We start from the raw sequence: 21,498 nt of genomic DNA on the forward strand, positions 1-21,498 counted from the left end.
TTTTATAAGATAATTTGTCACTCATTGTTTGCCATATAATACTTCATCCCATTTCACTTTACAGACATACTAAAGCCATGTAAATAACATTCTGTTCTCATCTGCAGTGAGAGGGCAGTGATGTGTTCATCCCGCAGTGCCAGTTCTGCTTACCAAAAGTGGCCCGCTGGGCAGTCACATTCCATGGGTGGCTCCAAGCCAGCAAGATGGGCTTCTTACCCATTTAAAGTTTGAGAATAGTTTGAGAGAGTTACTGCCTCAAGACCTGTAATCATTCCCTTTACCAGATAAAACTACGTCTGCCAAACGCCAGATATCCTGAGGGAAATTTTGAAGGGAACCAGCTACTAGATGGTTTGATTAGTCTTTTTCACCCCGATATCCAGCTCAGATGACCGATTTCCACATCAGGACTGTTATGGACCTTGACCATAGTTTCCTCTGGCTTCCCCCTGCCCAGGCATAGTTCACCATATTTCGGCTCCCACCAGGTACATTCATGCTCCACCTCCTGATGAGATGGGTGAGACGGGCCGGGGGATCCCGCTTCGGCTGGCATGTGCCATCCCTCACTTTCATTGTGCCTTGGGATCTTCTGCCCACCCTTGGACTTGCACACATGTTAGACTTCTTGGTCTGTGTTTCAAGACTGGACTGGAAGGTGCTTTGCCATAAAGATGTTAGTGTATCAGACTGGGCATGTACTTAGTGCCATCATGCAACTGATAAGCATTGTAGCTGAAATTGGCTAAAAAAGTGTACAGGTGTCATTGCGGCAGAATTGCAGGGTTTGTTTTTGGTTCTGTACAAGTCAGCCACTGGGGGGGCACTGGAGAAAGGAAAATAAGTAGAAAACCCTGATAGTTCCCTATGGGGGAAGCAGATGTTTGGCAGACAGTGGAGAGAAACCAGATTAAAGAAAGAGATCAAAGCTCTTGACTGCTGTAGTAAAAAAAAAATCTCTGCCACATTTGTACTGAATACCCTCACTTCTTTCTCACCCCTTCTCAAGTTCCAGTCCCACACCATAGACCAGATACTGGAAGAATGTTAATCTGCTTTAGCATGGACTCAAGGAGGGCTTCATTGAAATTGTTAAGACAAATAAGGAGGTAAGCTCCTGTGTAACCCAGTGTAATTCTGCTTGTGTATGCTTTAGCCAAGTCTGCAGACCTGATGCGTGTGTGTGTGTCTGCAGAATTACGTGGCCTGAAGCTGTGCTTCCCTTAAGATGGAGCTCAGAAACAGTACCCTGCATGTCCACTTTAAAGAGGGGAAAATTCTGTTTTGTGAGGCTGTTCAAGACCTAGTTGATTATCCTTTGGCAAACAATCCTGCTCCAAAAGGTATCTGATGTGATGAAGGTGCCATCTGATGAAAGCTGTTAAGTCCCTTTTGGTTAATTCGCAGAATGGGACAAAACCTTTGGATGCTGTGCAGTAGTCTTACCTCTAGTCTGCAGGTGCCTACAGAGATGGTTGTCTCGCTTTCTCTATCTGGAAGTACCATCAAAAGGGGCCAGAGCTTTTGAGTACTGGTAGTGATAATTTTTCAGGAGCTTTGTTGGTCTTGCTCCTTAGAGTTCAACAGTTGGATCACTCATTCAAGGACTTTGAATGGGCCTTGACTTTGCCGCTGAATATTTCTGTAGGGGATGTGTCCCACTTGCAGAAGTAAGGTGAGGCCTTTGCTCTTGATTAGACATGATCAGGACAGTTTATTCTACCTGCTTCTAGACTTTAGCAGTTTAAGGTTGCATATGTCATACATCATCTCCTGCAGGGTGAATATTCAAAAGCTAATGACCTTGGCTTCCCAATGGTGCTTGTATAATGCAACTGAATGAGTGCTCCTCAACACAATACTTTGTGAGATCTACATATATGAACAGAAGGTTCCTTTAATTTTCTTCTAGTGGTCTTTGCTTTTAGTGCAAAATGTTGCCATTTGGGCTTCCTGCAGTACTGAGAGTTTTATCCAGAGTTTTGACTTTAGTGACCACAGCTTTGCAGGAGAAGGGGCTCCCTGTCATCTCCTATCAGGAGCTGTTCAGAGACCTCTGGGGGAAATTTGTCTGCAGTGGGTGCTTTCTTGGCTACCGTATATGTGCTTACCATAAATTGTAAGACGTCCTCTTTTTTTACTCCTGTTCAGATGACAGCCCTTACAGATGTTGAGATGCATGCTACCTTTTCAGTCATTTATGTCCTTGGAGATAGCCTAGGAGGTTGTTCTATCCAACTGAGTTAGGATCAGGGTTGCCAGACATCCTTATTTCAGCGGGACTGTCCCAAGATCAGCAGCCCAATCCCGAGTCCCACACTGCCGGTTAAAATCCCAACAAAACAGCCTCCGCTTTTTCTTTTTGATTGGCCCGTATGCCGGTATACAAGCCAATCAAAAAATTGCAAAATGGAGCTACTTCTGTTTAATGCGGAACTGCCTGGTGTTCCACACTGAACAGAAGAGGGTTCTCTGTGCAATTCTTTGATTGGCTTGTGTACTGGAATATGGGCCAATCAAAAATCGCCAAACATGGGAGCTATTTGTGTTTAATGTGGAACTGCAAGGTGTTCCGCATTTTTTTTTTTTTATTTTATTTTTTTATCTTCACTTAGCGTGAAGGACCTTTTTTTTTTTTATCCAGGCTCAGATTTTCTGCATTTTATAGGCTTAATAACTACTGTGATCTTCATGGTGCTATTTTTCCCTTCTGATAATTTTAGTTTTTGGACTGGATTATGAGGAGTCTGTGACTTGAAATCCATCACTTAGTCATAGTCCTGATAGTGTTAGATCATAGTCAGTGGACCCAGGAGTGACTGGCTTTCCTCATTAAACTTCTGGTGAGTCTTCCCCTTCTGTAATCCAAGTATATTGCAGTGTCTGATGGATGATCCACTTTTGGGGTGAAGAATTTACATGATCTTCCCACTTGCTGCATAGAGTGTGGTCTCTAGGAGGGGGGTGTTGCCCACTAAACGTTTGAAGTGAATGGGAGTTTTCTATCCCTAGTAGTTTTATACATGTGGCTGCTTCTGGCATTTGTGATCAGACAGGCTATTGTGCCTCCTGCCAAGTTAGGAGGTATAAGTACATGTTCCTTATTCTGTAAGTTGATGCTGATCTGGCAATAGAGCATAAAAAGGGGCATTACTGTCCCAGCAATTTACATTTCTGGGTAAGTAGACAAAATGGCAGACTGAGTTGCTGTACCAGTCTTGTCTTGTCCCTCATGCTTTAGACAGTGAAGCCAGAACTTATGTGAAATCATGACAGAATATCTCTAATGATGACTCCAAAGGAAGACCTAGACCTCGGATTACATTGAGTTTACAGTGTCTTGCAAAAATATGCTCAGGAGCTCATGTCATAGTAGCAAAAGTATCATCTACTGATAGATTCCTGTAAAAAGCAAAAGATGTAGCTTTTTATTTCATTGAAAAAGCTCTGGACATGCCGTGCAACTTCCTTTTATTACTAAAGACATAGCAGTAGTCATTAATACAGTTGGTCAGCCATGCTAACAAATTAATTTTGGAGTTTTTTTTACCTAATTAGTTGGACGCAGCTTTTAGTTATAAGTGAAATCTTGGCTGCCTGATATGAGAAGAAAACCAGCAGATTGGTTAAGGTGCAGTTCTGAGGCTACTTTAGGCATGAAGGGTGAGTTTATATGCAACAAAATGTTGTACTAAAAAGTTAGATAAGGTGGATGTGAGTAAGTTCACAAGATCCTCTTGGCTGATGTGATGGTTGCTATATGCAGTGTTTTTCAGGAGAATTATTTTAGTTATGTCAGCCAGTTTTAAAATGAGAAAGTGTCAAAATTAAAATCTCTCAGAACAGAATCCTTGGGAAGGAATCTCAGCAAGACTGTAAGAGAATATTTACAAATCCTTTAGGCTTCAGGGGGGGGGGGTAGAGTTGAAATACCTTTTGAAGGCTAGAAATGGACTGTTGGTGGACTTGATTAGAAAAACCAGGGTGTTTACCAAAAATGTCTGACAGAAACTGACGAATAGAAGGATTATTGGGAGCAGTAAAAGGGTCTATACCCTTTTGAGTATCTCACAAAAAAATGTTGATCCAGTTTCCCTTGTATAGTTTTCTGATAAATGTCCTCTGGGTTGCTGTGAGGGTATAGACTACCTTAGAAAGGTAAGCAGAGATGTCCTTTTGCAGTATTCTTACTGTGAGATTCCTGCCTCAAGCGACCCGACATCGGCTCCTATACTAAAGCTTAAGCCTGGTTGCCTACGTGTAACATCCCACATACCTACAGCAACAGGCTTAAACTTTTTTATAGGAGCCGACGTCGGGTCACCTGAGGCGGGAAATCCCACAGTAAGAATACTGCAACATGGAAGAGAAGGACATCTATAGTTATGGTAAGATTTTATACAACTATTCAATCCCTGGGCATTAGCCAAACTGGAGAAACCATAAGGTCAATTTGAAGGACTGTATGTCCAGATGAATCTTGCTGGTTGAATAAGAGAAAACCTGAATGAGAGTCCAGAAGAAAAAGCTTCTGAACTAGAAGAGGCCACACAAGAGGGAACCATTTTTTGGATGGCCAGAAGGGGGCGCTGGTTTTGCTAAACCTGGCTTTCTGAAGAACTGTTATCAAGAGGGAAGGTGTATAGTAGGCTTTGTGGGCAGTAGTAGATGAGTGTCCTTGGATGTGTGACCTCTGTTATTTGGTGAAGCAAATTGATTGCACAGCCAGGCTTTTCATTTAGGCTGTTGACACACCTGGGGGCCACTTATGTGGAATCAGAGCCTGATCATTAATAAGCTGGCTGAATTGGGTATGTGCATTTTACAAGCAGGCAGTATGAGTTGATCACTCACATTCATAGAACCTTATGACCTCCTGACAAATGGTATAGGACCTGGTTTGCTGAAGTGACACACTAACAGCGTGCTGTAATTACCCTCTGGGGGAGACTGTCCTGAAAATCCTGCAGTACAAAGAGATCTGTACTCCTTGTCAGGATGTTTTTGTGCAGCAAGGCCACCTGTTGAGTAAAAGCTCCTTGGATCATTGTTCTATTAGTGTTGGATGTTTGCCTCCCCTCTACAAAACCACATTAATCTAAATCTATCAGTTTTGGCAACACTGTTCATAGGTTCATAGATTAGTACTAGGCTAACTGCCCTTTTGGGTCATTTGAAGCCTAGCTAGTTTACCCCATGTGAGAATCCTGCACCTTGTGTCTTTAAGGTAAACACCTTAACCATTATGTCATCCTCCCACCCCTGTTGCCATTCTTTTAGCTAATATAGACATAACATATAATGGTTTAAAATTGAAATGGGTCCATATGAAGCTGGGTCTGGTGGCCCTTTTCTCTCATTGGGTAATATGACAACAGCTTTCTTCCAAGATGCTGTAGCACATCCCTCCTTGAAAAATATTATTAAATAAAGTATTCCAGATATTTGCCACTTTCTTCTCTTCTAACTTCCAGACTTCCACAGGAATTTTATCTGTTCCTAGAGACTACCCTGCAGATTTGATTATACGTCGCATATCCTCTCTTATCTGAACTATTTTTTGTTGATCCTCCTCTTTTAACCTTGGCATAATTAAGCCTTCCATAAATGTACCTAGTTTTCACACTGCTTTGCTTTATACAAATTTTCTTAAAATTTCTAAAATATCTGTAATACCTTTACAAGATCTCTGGTTATTTTCCTTGCTATAGGCCCCATATGTTTGGCAATAAACTTTTCTACTTTCAGTTGCATAAGTTATTATGCCAAAAGGTTTTGTACTACTTAGTTTTCAAAAAAATACTTGCTTAACAGCAGTCTTCCTAAACTTGTGCATATTATCCAAAATACTCCTGTATTTTCTCTTTAACACATTGCAGTTGCTCCTGTTTTTGTTCTGTGAGATTACCCTTACTCTGCATTACTTTAACCTCTGTCAGCCCCTGTAAGTAATTCCTTTTTAATCCATTTAATTGTATCCCACTCACTAGCTATCTTTTCTGAAGAATCTCTTCCCTAATAACTCTAACGTTTCAACTACCCACTCTTAACAGGTAGGTGGGAAAGCACCAGTGTCTCATTTTTACTTCATTGTCCTTGCATTTTTATCTGTGCATGATCTGAAGTAGGTTTTGGATGTGTGTAGAAGCTTTCAATTAAATGTGCATGTTCCTGTGGAAATATTTTACCTTGGGGAATGAATTCTGTCAACAGTTTCTACTACTGAACATATGGTTTCAGTACCAGATATTTCATAAATTTCTTTAGAAATCTACTATTTTTGTTGTATTTTCCCTTCTAGGTCTCCCTGATACGTCCTTACTATTGCAAATCAAGTTCCAGTCCCCATCTGTAATGTTCCCTGTTGAAAGCTGAATTTTTTTCCCAAAATTTTCTTAAGCACAGTAATCGTTTTTGGTTGAGTGCAAGTACTTGCCAGTGTAGTCTTCCTCCCTTGGCAATAGCCCCACAAATTTACCATTATCCTTTTCCTATGCTATTACCATTGGTGCCCCTCTGTCATTCAGTATTGTTGCACCCCTTTTCCTCTGTCCCTGATATTCTGCTGAATATCCATCCTGAAGTCTTTGCTTCATCAGATTCACATGCTCATTTCTTTCCAGATTGCCTCCTGCAGCAATGCTATTTTCACTCTACATTTCTTGGTGTAATTCAATACTCTTCTTTTTGTCTATACTTTTAAGGCCCTTTACATTCCAACATAATATGGATACAGTAGCCATTATGATAAAAAAAGCTATTGTTCCCCATCTATTATATAGAACATTTTTTGAATGTGTATTTCCAACATTTCTCTTACATGCACACTGTTTGGCAGGCTGATCTTATATACAGTTGTTTATCTCCATTTCAACCTGTGAGACAATTTTCAAGACGTTTTGCTTTAATGATAACTCCAAAATGAAAAACTAATTACATTTTAAGAGCAGTCTATCTGGTATTAACTAATCACGCAAACTATGCAGATTTTGAAAATGGTTTAATCCTCCAGATAGGAACAATTGCCCCGATTGACAGCTGCACCCACAGGCATTACCTAAATAAAAAATTAAGGTTACACATGCTTAAAGTGCATGTTGCATCTTGTGTTCTCACACTTTGTTCTTTTCTTATCTCTGTTCTCCTCCCAGATGTGAAAAACAGCTTGTATGCTTTTAGAAAACATTCATCTTCAGCTTTAAGAAAGTGCACTGACTGGCCCCAAGCAAACCTAAACTGTGCAGTGTGTTCTGATAAAATCTTTGAAATTAAGGCTGCTTCCCATAATTTCAAAGTTTCTTTTTCACTGAACTGCTTTCCATTGTATCTTTAAATTTTGTATTTCCCTCAGCAGTGAATACTCAGAGCTCTCTCAAGATTAATTGCTGGCACTTGTAAAAACAATGAGAAAAAACATGGTGGAATCTTAAGTTCTGTTCTTTGTGAAATTTACTAATTCTATCTGACTAGCAGCAGATTGTTTCCCATTGAACATGTGTGAATGGGGAGGGGGTAGCTAATATCTTTGCAGATGCAAGAAATTTAACATTTTTCATGGCTTTTATTATTGTTTTTTAAAGCCTATTCAATTACAGCTTAAACCAGGGACATTATTTTAGGCATCCATCCTTGTAAAAACAAGGAAAAGCATTAGCTTAATTCCATGTATAATATAATCAGTACAGTTATACACCCCAGTTCCAACCCCAGCAGCCTAGGATCGCAGCATTGTTAAACTTGATTCTGTTAGCATTTTTCTCTTGCCTATATTTGTTGCAACTTAAGAAGTACTATGTATAAATTTAACATCTTTAACTTCTACAACAGTCACTGAAGACTCCCTTACATTTAAAATGCCCTCGACTGCACACTTTGCAAAGCTGCATTTACAGTATAATGTGCAGTTTGTATGAAACATTTCATGATAAATACTAATGAGAACAACATTATTGCCTACAATTACTTTTTTTTTCCTCTTTAGTGTTTTCCTAAGCATTAATGGCATAAAGTGGGGTATGTGCTGTACAGTCCACCCAGAAGTTTAACAAAATGAACAAAAGTTCAGTCTTTGCCAAGCACCTTTTTTTCTAAGCCATATTTCTCAAATGTGATTGATCTTTATAATCTCCCATTTATTCATTTATTTCTGCTTTTCTGGTCTTCCTGATCATCTCCCCCCGATTCTTGTAGTCAACTTTTTCCCCCGTCTGTTAAGCATTTTCCTTTGGAAAGTTGGAAAGGATTTCGATGGCAAAGTTTCTGTCTGAGCTTTGTTAAAAGAATAAAGAGCAGAGTTCCCCTTCTGTTTGCTGGCTCACATTTTGTTGATAACCTCATTTCCTTCTTAGCCTGTTCTGTATAAAAAATGTCTTTGATCCTCCAGGAATAAATACTCTGACGACAGCTAGATATATGGTTCGATTCTCGGCTGGGGTGCCTTCTGTGCGGAGTCTGCATGTCCTCCCTGTGGTCGCATGGGTTTCCTCCAGGTGCTTCGGTTTCCTCCCACATCCCAAAGACATGCTGTAGGTGGATTGGACACTCTAAATTGGCCCTAGGTGTGTGTGTGTGTGTGTGTGTGTGTGTGTGTGTGTGTGTGTGTGTGTGTGTGTGTGTGTGTGTGTGTGTGTGTGTGTGTGTGTGTGTGTGTGTGTGTGTGTGTGTGTGTGTGTGTGTGTGTGTGTGTGTGTGTGTGCCTTCTGTGGAAGGTTGGGCGCCAGGGCTGGCAACTCGACACCGTAAAACTCCACTGCCAATCGAGCGGACAGGTGATCCGCTGTGGCGACCCCTAACCGGGAAAAAGCAGAATGTAGAAGACAGCTAGATATAGCAGATTGAATCTCACATTTGCCTGTCACAATTCCCTTATTGCTGGGATAAATTTGATCCTGTTCTGCCTGGTGTTTAGAGAATAATCATTTTCCACAAACACACTGTCTCGTTTTTAACACTTTTCCTTTCTGTCAGTTTTGTCAGAATTAATTTCTAAAAGTATGATTGCATATTTACTAGTAAGGTGGTGGCTTTTTTCTCATGGCCAGGTTTGGAGCATACATTGGATGTGCCCTATCAATTAAACTCTGTGGTGGGACACCAGTCCAGTTGTTTATTTGTGCTTTTATAAAATTAATACAGTCCGTTCCTTTCAGTTTTTCTGGTACCGCAGAAAATCTCAGGGTCTTCTAACACTTTTTTTTTTTTTTTTGAAATGGCTCTTCTTATGAAACCTCATACTCAGCCAGCACTTTCTTCATTTTAACTTGAGATTTTTGCAGTTTTTTCAGTTAATCTGTCTAGCTAGTTATTTATATTTATCCAGCCTTTTGTTATTTTAAGTTTATGTATTAGTTCAATGTTTCATTTATTTTAATTACATCTGCGTACATTTAATTTATTTTTCCTATGTCACTGTCCCATCTGTTGCATTATGAATCAGCCTTACAGAAATAAGATACCTTTCACTGTTGCAACCTTTGATTCTTTCTTAAAATGTCAATAGGTATGAGGCAACTTTTTCAGCATGTCAAGGGTTTTCTCCACCAGATCGCATTGAAAATGGGTGAAGTGCCACCATGTAGTTCAGTGCTCATATGGCAGGAGTACCATGTGTAAATGCACACTTTACCCATATTATCCATTACCTATACCCAAAAATATTTATCTGGGGTATGGATCACTGGACTGTGCTCAGAAAACTCCTTTTTTGTAGAAACTACCACCACACTTACGTTTGCAAGAAGAGCCACCTTATTCTAAACAGGTCTGTCCTTGGGCGATCAGAAGATTTTATCCTGTTTCTACGAAGTAAGCTCTTGGCACAGCAGGTGCTCATTAAGCCTCCACAAATAGATTGTCATCCGGGGAAGGCTCTCTTCCTCAAGGATGAGATCATCAGTGAGTCAGGATGCTGTCTGTCTCGACAATTTCAGGATTTCCTTGAATTTGGAGTCTTCTGGAGGGATCAAGAGAGCCCTCACCTTCACCTAGATTTGAGGTTGGGATGCTGTGGTAGAGTCAAGGTGCACCTCTTACACTCCCTTTTTCTTGGCACACTCAAAGGAGTGATTGGAAGAGGAGTATTCATCAGAGGTATAAGCACTTTGGAGACCTTCTGGTACTCATCTTTGTTGGTGCAGGTTTGAGAAGCCAAAGGTCTTAGTGTCATGGGATAGAACTGAAGTGAAAGTTATCTCCTGCGTGGGCTCTATCAACCTAAGAGATTGCCTTGGGATGGATTCCATTAACTCTGGCACTAAAACTGTAGCAGTCATTGCTGAGACCACCAACACCATGACTTGAACCAAATGAAAACTCCAAGGCTATGGGGCTGTTAGTTTTCAGCACCAAACCGTTATCCTCAGTGCTGAGTATGGTTTTGGTACCAAACATTTGAATGTGGATGATGGCATCACCGAAAAATAAACTTTCTTTGGTGGCAACCTGGGTCTGACCTCCTTCCTAGACATCCTGAATGAGTTGACACGAGGAGTATCTGTATCCAGAGCATCAGCATCAATGGAAGAATAACCAATAACACCAAGGTGGAAGACAGTGAGACCCCAGTGTACAAAGAAAAAACACTGAAACTGATGTGGAATATACTAGTACAACATTTGGCTCAGCAGCTACAAAAGAAAAAGATGTGAAAGAATTGGAAAGCGGCTGCAGAGGCAGAGCTGCTGCTAAACTGAAGAGAAACCCCCACAGACCTACATTACATTTAGTATTACTTGCAAATGTCTGCTCACTGGATAACAAGATGGACTATTTGAGAATGGCGCTCACAAAAATTAAGGTGAGGGACACTTTTTTGTTCATTTTCTCTGAAACCTGGCTACATAGTAACATTAGTGACAATCCTGTGAACCTAGATGGGCTAACTCTTTAGAGCAGATGTATGTAAAGCTAATGGTGGTGGTGTATACATCTATGTTAATAACAGATGGTGCAAAGACTAAGCTTGTTCAATCATACTACTACGAAGATGTGGAAATATTGACACTAAAATGTAGACCTTTGTATGTGCCAAGGGAAATCAGTGGGATATATGTCACAGCAGTGTATGTCCCCCTCAGTGCTAACACCACTGAAGCTCAAAATAAACTTAATATTATCTGAAGCTCAAAATAAACTTAATATTATCTGTGAGCTACAAAGCAGAAACACAGAATTTGCACATGTGATAGCAGGTAATTTCAACAGAGCTGAGCTTAAGGAGGTGCTAACCCATTTTTATCAGTATGTGGATTTCCCCACCAGAGGGGAGAATACCTTGGGCAAAAGCTTACAGCAGTATTAAAGGAGCCTTTAAAGCTTTGAAGCACCCCAGCATAGGCAGCCTTGATCACACTGCCATCCTGTTTCTGCCTACCTATAAAATGGCTTTGATCAGAGAAAAAATAACTAAACAGATCAGAATCTGGCTTTAGGGTTCCATGGATTGCCTTCAGGACTGTTTCAATACCACCTGCTGGGAGGTCTTCAAAGAAGTGGCTACGCACAACCTCCAGTTAGACATAGACACCCATACTAAATCAGTTTTTGCCTACATAAATATGTGGAGGATGTAACCACCATGAAAACCATCACTATAAGAGCTAATCAGAAGCCCTGGCTCACCAGGAATTTCTACGAGCTACTGAGGGAAAGAAACATAGCGTTCAGGGCAAATGACAAAGGTTAAAGGCTGCCAGGCAAGATCTGAAAAAGGGCATCAAAGAGGCAAAGAAGGGAGTATGGGAGGAAAATTCAGATCTGGTTCCAAGACATGAGGGACTGGAGAAGCCTCTGGCAAGGGGATATAGCAGCTCACCAACCAGAACACCACAAAGTGATGACAGCTTGGAATTCCTGAATGAACTGAACTCTCTGTTTGGCAGGTTTGAGGAGAACACCACCACAGTACCTTCTAAAACACTGACAAAGAACTCATCTTAAACTCCAAGGAGGTGAAACTTCAACTTAAGAAGGTGAATCCTAGGAAGACTGCTGGACTAGATAACATACCTAGCAAATTGTTGAAGGGGTGTGCTGATAAGTTACGTCTGGTACTGACAGACATCTACAACTCATCCCTTGCTATGGAAGAAGTTCCCCCCGCATTTCAAGGAAATAAGTATTGTCCCACTTCTGAAGAAACCCATCCCTACTTGTCTGAATGACTTCAGACCGGTCGCCTTAACCTCAAACGTCATGAAGTGCTTTGAGAGAATTGTGAAGAAACATTTATCTGCGGGTCTGCCCAAGTCCTTTGAATTGCTCCAGTTTGCATACCAAGCAAATAGACTGCGGACTCAATACAAGTCACACTACACCTTGCACTGTAACACCTAGAAGGGAGAAACAACTACATAAGGCTGCTGTACATTGACTTCAGTTTTGTGTTCAACACTGTGATACCGATGCAACTGGTGGATAAGCTTGTGAAACACGGGATAACCAAGCACCTATGTAACTGGACTCTTGACTTTGATTAGTAGACCCCAATGGACATGCGCTGGAAACAACACCTCTCAACACAGTCCTGAATACAAGTGTTCCCCAAGGTTGTGTGCTCAGCCCCTTGCTTTTCACCATCCTCGACTGTACTGCAAAACACAACTCAAACCATATTATAAGATTTGCTGATAACACAGTTGTGGGTCACAGTGGTGGGGATGAGCATAACTACAGGAATGAGGTGGACAATTTGATTGCTTGGTATGACAGGAACAATCTGGACCTGAATGTTAATAAGACCAAAGAAATGTTGTGGACTTTAGGAAAAAGGCAGCAGTTCACCAACCACTCATTATCAAAGGGGAGGTAGTAGAGAAAGTCAAAACCAAGTTCCTGGGCCTTCACATCTCAGATCTCTTCTGGACTGTTAATACCAACCATATAGTCAAGGCTCAACAGATGCTTCACCTCCTGAGAAAGCTCAAAAAGGCCAGGCTCCCACTGTTTGCTCTTACCACTTTTTATAGGGAAACTATCTAGAGCATCCTCACTAGGAGCTTGATAGCATGGTTCAACAACTGCACAGTTGCTGAGAAGAAATTACAGAGGGTAGTGAGGGTGTCTGGCAAAATCTTGGACACAAACCTCCCTTCTATTCAGGAGCTTTTCTTTACAAGAGCAAGAAAGAGAACATACAAAATTCTAGCTGATTTCGACCTGTCCGGCCCACAACTGGTTCTTATAACTTGTGTCTGGAAGAAGGTACTACAGCTTCCTCTGTAGGACTACCAGATTCGGGAACAGTTTGTATCCTACAACTGTGAGACTTAACTCTGACACCAACCATAATATCTGATGCATTGAATCCTCTTTTTTTTTTTTTTTTTTCATTTAACCTGCTGCTCTGAGCAGTTACTGCCAGTATTAACTATTATGCAATATGATGGCTATACTTAGTCATGTCTAAGGTTACCAAGTACAATATAGTAACTAAACCGCTGCTGTACACTAGTCTCTATTTATTCTCTATGTTAAGTGTGAAAGGGTTTGGTGGTGGTATTTTCATTGGATAATAGATATTGAGTGTGTTTATGTAATGTGAAATACCTCTTGCATGTCATAAGTGTTGTTTTCTTATGTTATTTGCACTGCATTTCTCTCGTGAGCTGACTTTGTAATTTTATTTAGGCTGCACTTGTGTGGTCCTAAATGACAAAGTTTCTTTGAATCTTTGAATAGAAACACCTGGTGCCAAAAGAACTCCTTAAGGGTGCAGGATATGATCTGGAGTTAGCAAGTCCTTCTGTAACCACCCCTAAAGCAGATGGAAAATAGATTTTGTCCCAATCCATATGAATGGAGGAGCTCCCTCTTTGTACCTATATGGTCTTCACTCTGTAGACAAGCTACAGAGTCTTCTCTGTGGGATGGGCTAAATGAAGACCAGCTGTGGTGGGAACTTTTGTTGGAGAAATCAGATCTTCCTGAGGAGCTGACTAGGCTTGCTAGCATGCAAAGTCCCTCCTGTGAACTTTGATAGAAGAATTTTTGTCCATATCCTTTTGTTTTACCCTAATCTGAATCAGTTTTCTCCTTTTTTTCCCTCTCTCTCGCTATCATCTTTGACCCTCAGTCAGCTGTATTTCTTCTGTCTTGTAATATCTAGTAGTCCAAAGAGTTTGCAGGTTTCTCCCGATACATACAGCTAGGAGCTCTGTCTCCACTTATTGAAGTGGATAAATTGGATCAAGTAAGATATAAAATGTGTACTTGCCATAACAGTAGAGCTTCATAATACTCATCCATCCACGTCAACATACTGTCCTGTCTTTTCTTGCTAGATCGTCATAGTATCTATTGGCCTAGTTTGACAGAATCCGAGATCTTGCTACAGAGGATATGTACGCCTTAGTTTTAGGTACCCTGGGGCCTCTATTTTAGCTTTTTAGCTAATTAGCAGACAAACTAGATTTGTAGAAGTGAATGACAAGGAGCATTATGAGAGTTGGGGAAGAGCTTTAGATTTTGGGAAAGCCTTTGAAGCCAAATTGGTAAGACATGCATTGACCAAATCTACCTTCTGGAACAGGACAGATGTGGATCATGAAGATGTATTGTTATGGTAAGTGTATCATTTTTGTGTTTGCCACCTGGAAAATGTCTCTCCTTTCTCCTGCTTGGTTCAGCAGGACAAGGGGGGAGTTGTGATGGAAACTCTGTGGTATAGGACCCTCTCATATGTCTTCCTGTTATTCCCACGTGTCATAGTACTGGGAAATAAAAACATGACTAATTCTTTTTCTTTTGGTGATTGAGAAGGGTGTGGCTCTCAGGCTTACCTCCTGTATCAAATTTACCCATGTACCCATTCCTAGCAAAGAAAGCACCCGCCATGTCTAGGGTGACGGTGTGCTGCATGTCACCTAGCTCCTAGTGCAGAGTCCCTGATCCTGACAGATTTGTTGGCTAAGGTTTTGAACATCATTAAGACTGCTAAGAAGGCTGTACTGCTATATGCTGTCACATAGTCAGGTCTGCTTTTGTGTAAACCTTTACTGTTACTGCATCATCCTGTTAGCTTACAGGTGAGCCTGACTTGTCTCGGACATGATTCAATCTTCAGTTACTCTAGTCAGCATGCGTGCATTTTAAGTACTGTCTGACATTATAGAGTGCAGAGTTGTAGTCCATCACTGTCTGGCTAAGCAGTTCCTTAAAGGAGTGCTGCATTAGTCCCTTCCCTTCTATGTGGCCTGAACCTCATTATTGCCTGACCACCATTTGTGCCTGCTAGTTTGGTAGTGTTTAAGGTAATTTTGTGGAAAATGCTGTTCCTGGTAACCATCACCTCTTTTTGAAGAATATCATGGCTTCTGGGTTTATTTTTAGGAAACATATTGACCTTTCATTAGGATCAGATGCCCTTTAGGATGATGTAATGTCTCCTTTCAAAGGTGGTATCTGAATACTCACTGAACTGTTATGTTTCTCTCTCAGTATTTTTGGTGGCAATGGTGTGTGGGTTGGGGGGGCAGCAATCATGAGAGAAAACCTTTTACTCCATGATCATCGATTATCATAATTAGAGAGTTTTGTTACATGGCTGCACAAATTTAATATGATAGGCTAGTTTTACATTTCCTTTGCTCCAGGGTGAGAAGACTTCATATGCCAATCATTTTCCAGGCCGATTGTCAGGTACATTGTATTTTGCCATCAGAAGGTTAGCTGCTCATCAGAAGATGCTGAGGCCAGAGCCCAGTCTATTAAATTGGTTACTTCCAGGCCATTTATCAGCAATGTTTCTGTTGCAGATGTGTGGTGCAACCACTTGCATGGTCTTCACTACATACCTTCAGTAAGCGTAATTGTCATTGTTCTTTGCTCTAGGAGTCCTAGCTCCTTTGGAATACCAGTGATGCAAGAATTGACCTTCAGAGTGTTGCCTTTTTATGGTCCTCTGACTTCTTTCATTCTAGCAGTTTGCATTGCAGAATTCAGTCCAATCAAAAAGTTATGTAGGGGCTTGGAGGCTAGATACAGATGATATGCTTTCAACCTATCAATTAGTTTTTGAAGAAGACATTGTTTGGTTTATGAAAAGGACCAGCTTTAGTCAGTCAGGTTCCTTGCAAGTTGGGTGAGTATTTACAAGTATATTAGTTAACAGTGTAGAGGCAAATATTCATTATTCCTAGATCTGCAAGCAGATGGTCAGTAGTGGTTAGAGGGCAGGGTGATGCACCTGGAAATAAGCGTGCTTGTTTGTCCAGTCATGGCATTCATCAGGTGTGTGTAAATATGTATACACGTGTGTTTGTGTACATATAGACACACACATACATATATATACATATATATATATATATATATATATATATATATATATATATATATATATATATATACACACACACACACACACACACACACACACACACACACACACACACATATCTTTGTTGATGTGAGAGCTTCCAGAAAAATTTCCAGATTGTGGTCGGTGGACTGTATGTAGCACCTATGAGATTATTTTTTATAAGAACATATGGTTTATTATTGGCCAATCAATCCTTTTAATGTGCTGCCAACGCAATGTCTTAAGCATGCTTGCCAAACTTTGCTTGCACTGTATGTATTTTTTTAATTAATTGTGTTGTGAATTTGACTTTGTTTCTCCAGTTTTTTAGTTAGCAGTCTGCTATAATCAGCAGTATAGGGACAATTTAATCCATTGTTTTCCTCTTGGCACTGCATATACAAGTTGAACATAACCTGGCTAACAAATATACATATGGATGCATTTTGTAAGTCAGTTGTTCACCATATTTTTGAATTAACACCAAGCACATGAAAAATCTCTATTTCAGAATGCAGTTAGGCTTTTGTTAGGCATTTTATATAGAAATATTAACATGGATAACAGTGTTAATGCTTTTTAATGGCAAAAGGTCCTAAGCTTTAATTGCTTACAGTGAGCCTACGTAATTCTGTTTTTGCAGATATTTTGTAGATTTAAAATTGCTTCTTCTTCCTTTTTCTGTAGGCCTGCGGTCTAGTGAAGAACCTAGCTCTGATGACCCATATTACAACTGACATGGAGGATGGCCCGATTATCAAGTTAGCCTTCAACTTGGGTGTAGAAGATGTGAATCTGCTGTGTGGTGAAGAGCTTTCCTACCCAAATGTCTTTGTTGTATTCCTGAATGGTACGTACGTGTTTAATAAAGTATTAGGCCATCAGAAGGTTAGCTCCTTATTGGATGATGCTATGGCCAGAGCCCACTGCATTAGAGTGGCTGCTGCTTCCAGGCCATTTTTAGCAGAGTTTCTATTGCAGATGTGTGCTGCAGCCAAATGCATGGTCTTTAGTGCGCACCTTCAGTAAGCAGAATTGTCTCAACTCTTTCTTTGGCTAAGTACTTGCAGGTTATTTAAAACATTAGAGCTCATGTTACATGTCAGTTGCAGAGGGTAAAACCTTGAACTGTAACTAATTTGCTTTTTTTGCTTCCATTACAAGCTGCTGTGGTCAGTTGGGTGGTTTGGAGTTGCCCTTGATGCTTATGTATTAATATATGGCATCCTAATCCTGTTCTTGACCCGAAGCGTTGCGATTTGTCTTGCAATACAACTCTTTTCGTATTTGCTTGTCAGAAGCTGTAGTTTGTCTTAGATGCTACAAACCAGATAATATTTGCTAATCTGATTTTGTAGTGTAACACAGAAAAGCTATGTGTTGGGACATTTTGATGAGCTACATGGGTAGCAAGTCATGTCTTTATGAACTAGTTTACTTCAGCAAGTAGAGTAAGACAATTTTCTGTTAAAACATGCCTCAGTGTCATAACTAATGTATAGTGGCTTTTCTTTCATTTGTAGTTAGACACCTTTCATATTTATGCATGGAGGCTTGAAGCCTACCAGCTGTTTTCTGTCACTTTTCATGTCAGTTTGATTCAGGTGTCTACTGTTTGTAAAGCAAAGCGGCAAATTTATTTTAGATCAAGGAGGCCAGCTGCAGCAGTTGACTGCCAGTTGTTCTGCGGCTAGGGCCACTAGACTATCAGGCAGTAGGCTACAAAATGTGCACTGGCTAAGAGCCTGCGTCCAGCAAACTGCCCTCTAGTTCTTCTGGCCTTGGCTATTTTCTGTCCTGAGTTGTCAGTCGGATCCTTTATGATGTCATTACTCTTTACTAATTTGTAGTTAATTGCAGAGTATATCAAATTGATTAATAGCACTTTTCACTCATGTCCTCTGAAGTAAAGCTTTAAGTATAGGCTCTGTAGTAAAATATGATTTATAGTACAGAAATTGTACTTTTGAAAAGAAATGCAAGTAGATGTTAAGACTTGATTGCTTCAGTTGGTGGTGGTTATAAAATAAAATTATATTAATTTCAGCTTTAAATAAAAAGGATGTTGACCAACTTGTGATCAGTGTGTAGTGCCACATCTTTGTGTATACATGAAGATCTTGCACTCAAGGGAGGATTTAGACAGAAGAAATGTCATATGGACCATATTGTGTGTCATTAGCATCCAAGAAAGTGGGAAGGAGCACAGCCCTGTGGCACAGAGGGATAAAGCCGTTACTGCACCCCAGATGACCTATGTTTGATTATTGTCGTGGGTGCTGGAGGGATTATCTCCATGCTGCGGAAGAGGTGTTCCTAGAGGTTGTACATGAGTGGGAATGGGCATACTGCTCCCAAAGGTAGCAATTGTGGAGCTTTTGAGGCTGCAGAGGGGTAGCATATGCTTAAAGCACACTCCCCAGCAGCAGTATGATGCTGCACCAGCATCTTCAGTTTCCTATTAGCCTTGAATGTGAGTTGGATTGAGCCCACAGGGAGGCTAAGCCAAGTCCAGTAGACCCAGTGAATGGAAAGAGCTTATTGGCAGCTGAAGTTCAGCTGCAGAGTAGAGGATAAAAATGGAGACAGCACTTTGCATCTAGTAGCCCCTCGGCAGCAAGGTCACAGAGCTGTATAATATCCAAACTAGATAAACGGATTACAGAATTGATGACTACTTCAACTGCAGATACCAGACCAAAAAATTTTAGTTTCTCACAGCTGTATAACTTTTTCAGCAAAAAAAAAATGAAATTCTGACTGGTGTATTTGGCTTACTTTAAGTTATTATTCTTGCTAGGATCAGAGCTTCTGTGGATTCATAAGAACAGAATAATTGTCTGAAGTAATGTGAAAATTCATGTGGTGGCTGAAGAGTTATTCTGTGAGAGTGAGACAGAGAAATCAGTGATGAAGATCAGCCAAGTTTTAAGAAATATTCCTTGCCTTTTCCATTGTTCAAACAGAAACTGATGGAAAAAGGAAGCTTGTGGAATATGAGGAAAACTAGTTTGAATGTTAGTATTGGAAACTATCATTCAATATATAAAAAAGTCAAAATAAGCTTTATTGCCATTCAGGCCCAACCACTGTAAGCTGAACGAAATTTTGTTTTGGTCTCAAGTGCAGGCAGCTCATAAATACAAGAAAAAACACATGGCTGTTTAACACAGTAACAGTAGACAGCTGCCCTGATATCGGTTTTCCTCATATAACTAGTAGCAGCATTCAGTATTGCACATGTATATATTGTACAGAATATGAGGGAAGAACCAGCTTAGCTATTGCACCATTTAGTGCAATTTGCATTGAATATTGCACAGAGAAGTTTTTCCTTCAGCTGTGTAACTGATTGATCTGATGTCCTGTTATTGTGTATGTTATCAGAGTTCAACAGTCTGATGGCTTGTGGAAAGAAGCTGCTAAGTCTGGATGACTTGCAACGCATACTGAGGTAATGCCTGCCTGAAGACAAACAAAAAGTGCTGTCTCCATGTGCAGGGTGAGTGAGGTCATTGACTATCTTTTTGGCTCTGCTTTTACACTGAGCCTCATGCAGGTCCTGTAAGGATGGGAGTGAGGACCCTATAATCCTCTCCCCTACCCTCACCACCTATTGGAGAGCTTTGCAGTCCGAAGTCTTGCAGTTCCCATACCAAACTATGAGATTGCTTGTCAAGGTGCTTTTGATGGTACCCCTATAGAAGGCTTTGAGGACAGAAGGTGGAAGGTTTGCTTTCCTCAGCCTTCGTAGGCAGTGTGGACATTCTTGACAATGTAATTAGTGTTTGTCAACCATGACAAGTCCTCTGAGATGTGCACCCCCAGAAATTTGGTGCTCTTCACCCTCTCAACTGTTTCCCTTTTAATTCTGAGGGGATGATATGCTTCCTGATTCCTCCTGTAGTCCATTATTAACTCTTTGATCTTATTTTATTTATTATTTGTTAACAGGTAAAGTCCGACTTGGAACAAAGCCAATTTTCAGCGGAGGCCCAGGGAGAAATGCATGTCTTTGTAATGTGGGAAGAAACTGGAGTACCCGGAGGAAACCCACATGAATGCAGGGAGGACATGCAAACTCCAAACAGAAGGCTCCCCAGCAGAGAATCGAACTGGAAAACCTCTTGCTGTGAGGCGACAACGCTACCGCTGCACCACTGCGCCATCCTTATTTACGTTCAAAGCCAGGTTATTGATGTTACACCAGTTGATCAGATGGTTCACCTCCTCTCTCTAAGCTGTTTAGTCACCATTGCTGATAAGACCTACAACTGTGATATCATCCACGAACTTCATGATGTGGTTCAATCTGTGCTTGGCGATGCAGTCATGCATCAGCATTGTGAACAGTAGCAGGCTCAGGACACATCCTTGAGGGATTCCCTTGCTCAATGTTATCCTCTTTGACTTGTTTTTACTCATGCATACTTTTTGGGGTCTGTCAATGAGAAAGTCCAGTTGCATGAAGGGGGTGCTGACGCCCATCTGGACCAGCTTCTCTGTCAAATGGTGTGGAATGACCATATTGAAGGTAGAGCTGAAATCGATGAATAGCATCAGAACTTAACAGTTCTTGTTTTCCAGATGTGCCATGTATTTGTGAAGTGCTAATAAAATGGCATTTGTTTTGGAGTGATTGGATCGATAATTAAATTGGAGCGGGTCCAGTCTTGCAGGTAGGCTTGATGCTATATGGTCCTTGATCAACCGCTTAAAACACTTCACTACCATGGAGGTGAGAGCACTTGTACGATAATCATTTAGGTTTGCTGGCTGAGACTTCTTGGGTAGTAGTATGATTGTTGTATTCTTGAAGCACTTGGGTGCTACAGCCTGGCACAGAGATGTGTTGAATATGTCTGCAAGTACGGTTGACAGTTGAGCAAGCAGCACAGTCTCTGATTACCCACCCCTGAATGTTATCAGGACTAGCTGCTTTTCTAAGATTTACTCAACTTAGGGTCCTCTGAAAATCTGCTAGGTTGAGGCAGAGCACTTCATCACCTTGTTTGAATGGGAGATTTGTTGCCATGGTATTGTTTCCTTCATTGAACCTGCTGAAGTAGATGATAAGCTAATTTAGGAATTCGGTGTTTTCATCACATTGGGAAGAAATAGGCCTGTAGTCTGTTATATGTTGTATCCCTTGCCACAGATGCCTGGCGTCCCTCAGGTCAGAGAAGTGAACTTGAATT

The 21,498-nt window shown here is 40.8% G+C and overlaps 1 protein-coding gene across 1 annotated transcript in view; it reads left to right on the forward strand.

Moving 5' to 3' along the window:
* POLR3B (RNA polymerase III subunit B) overlaps nucleotides 1-21,498 on the forward strand; it is a gene marked incomplete in the record, with an annotated part of 1,742,661 nt that overhangs the window by 597,525 nt on the left and 1,123,638 nt on the right. The window contains 1 exon segment of the mRNA XM_044088141.1: nucleotides 16,988-17,150. Within this exon segment, the coding sequence (XP_043944076.1) occupies nucleotides 16,988-17,150 (163 nt within the window).

The sequence above is a fragment of the Protopterus annectens genome, chromosome 11.part0, assembly GCF_019279795.1.
Source record: "Protopterus annectens isolate FY-2018-M chromosome 11.part0, PAN1.0, whole genome shotgun sequence".
Taxonomy (NCBI): Eukaryota; Metazoa; Chordata; order Ceratodontiformes; family Protopteridae; genus Protopterus; species Protopterus annectens.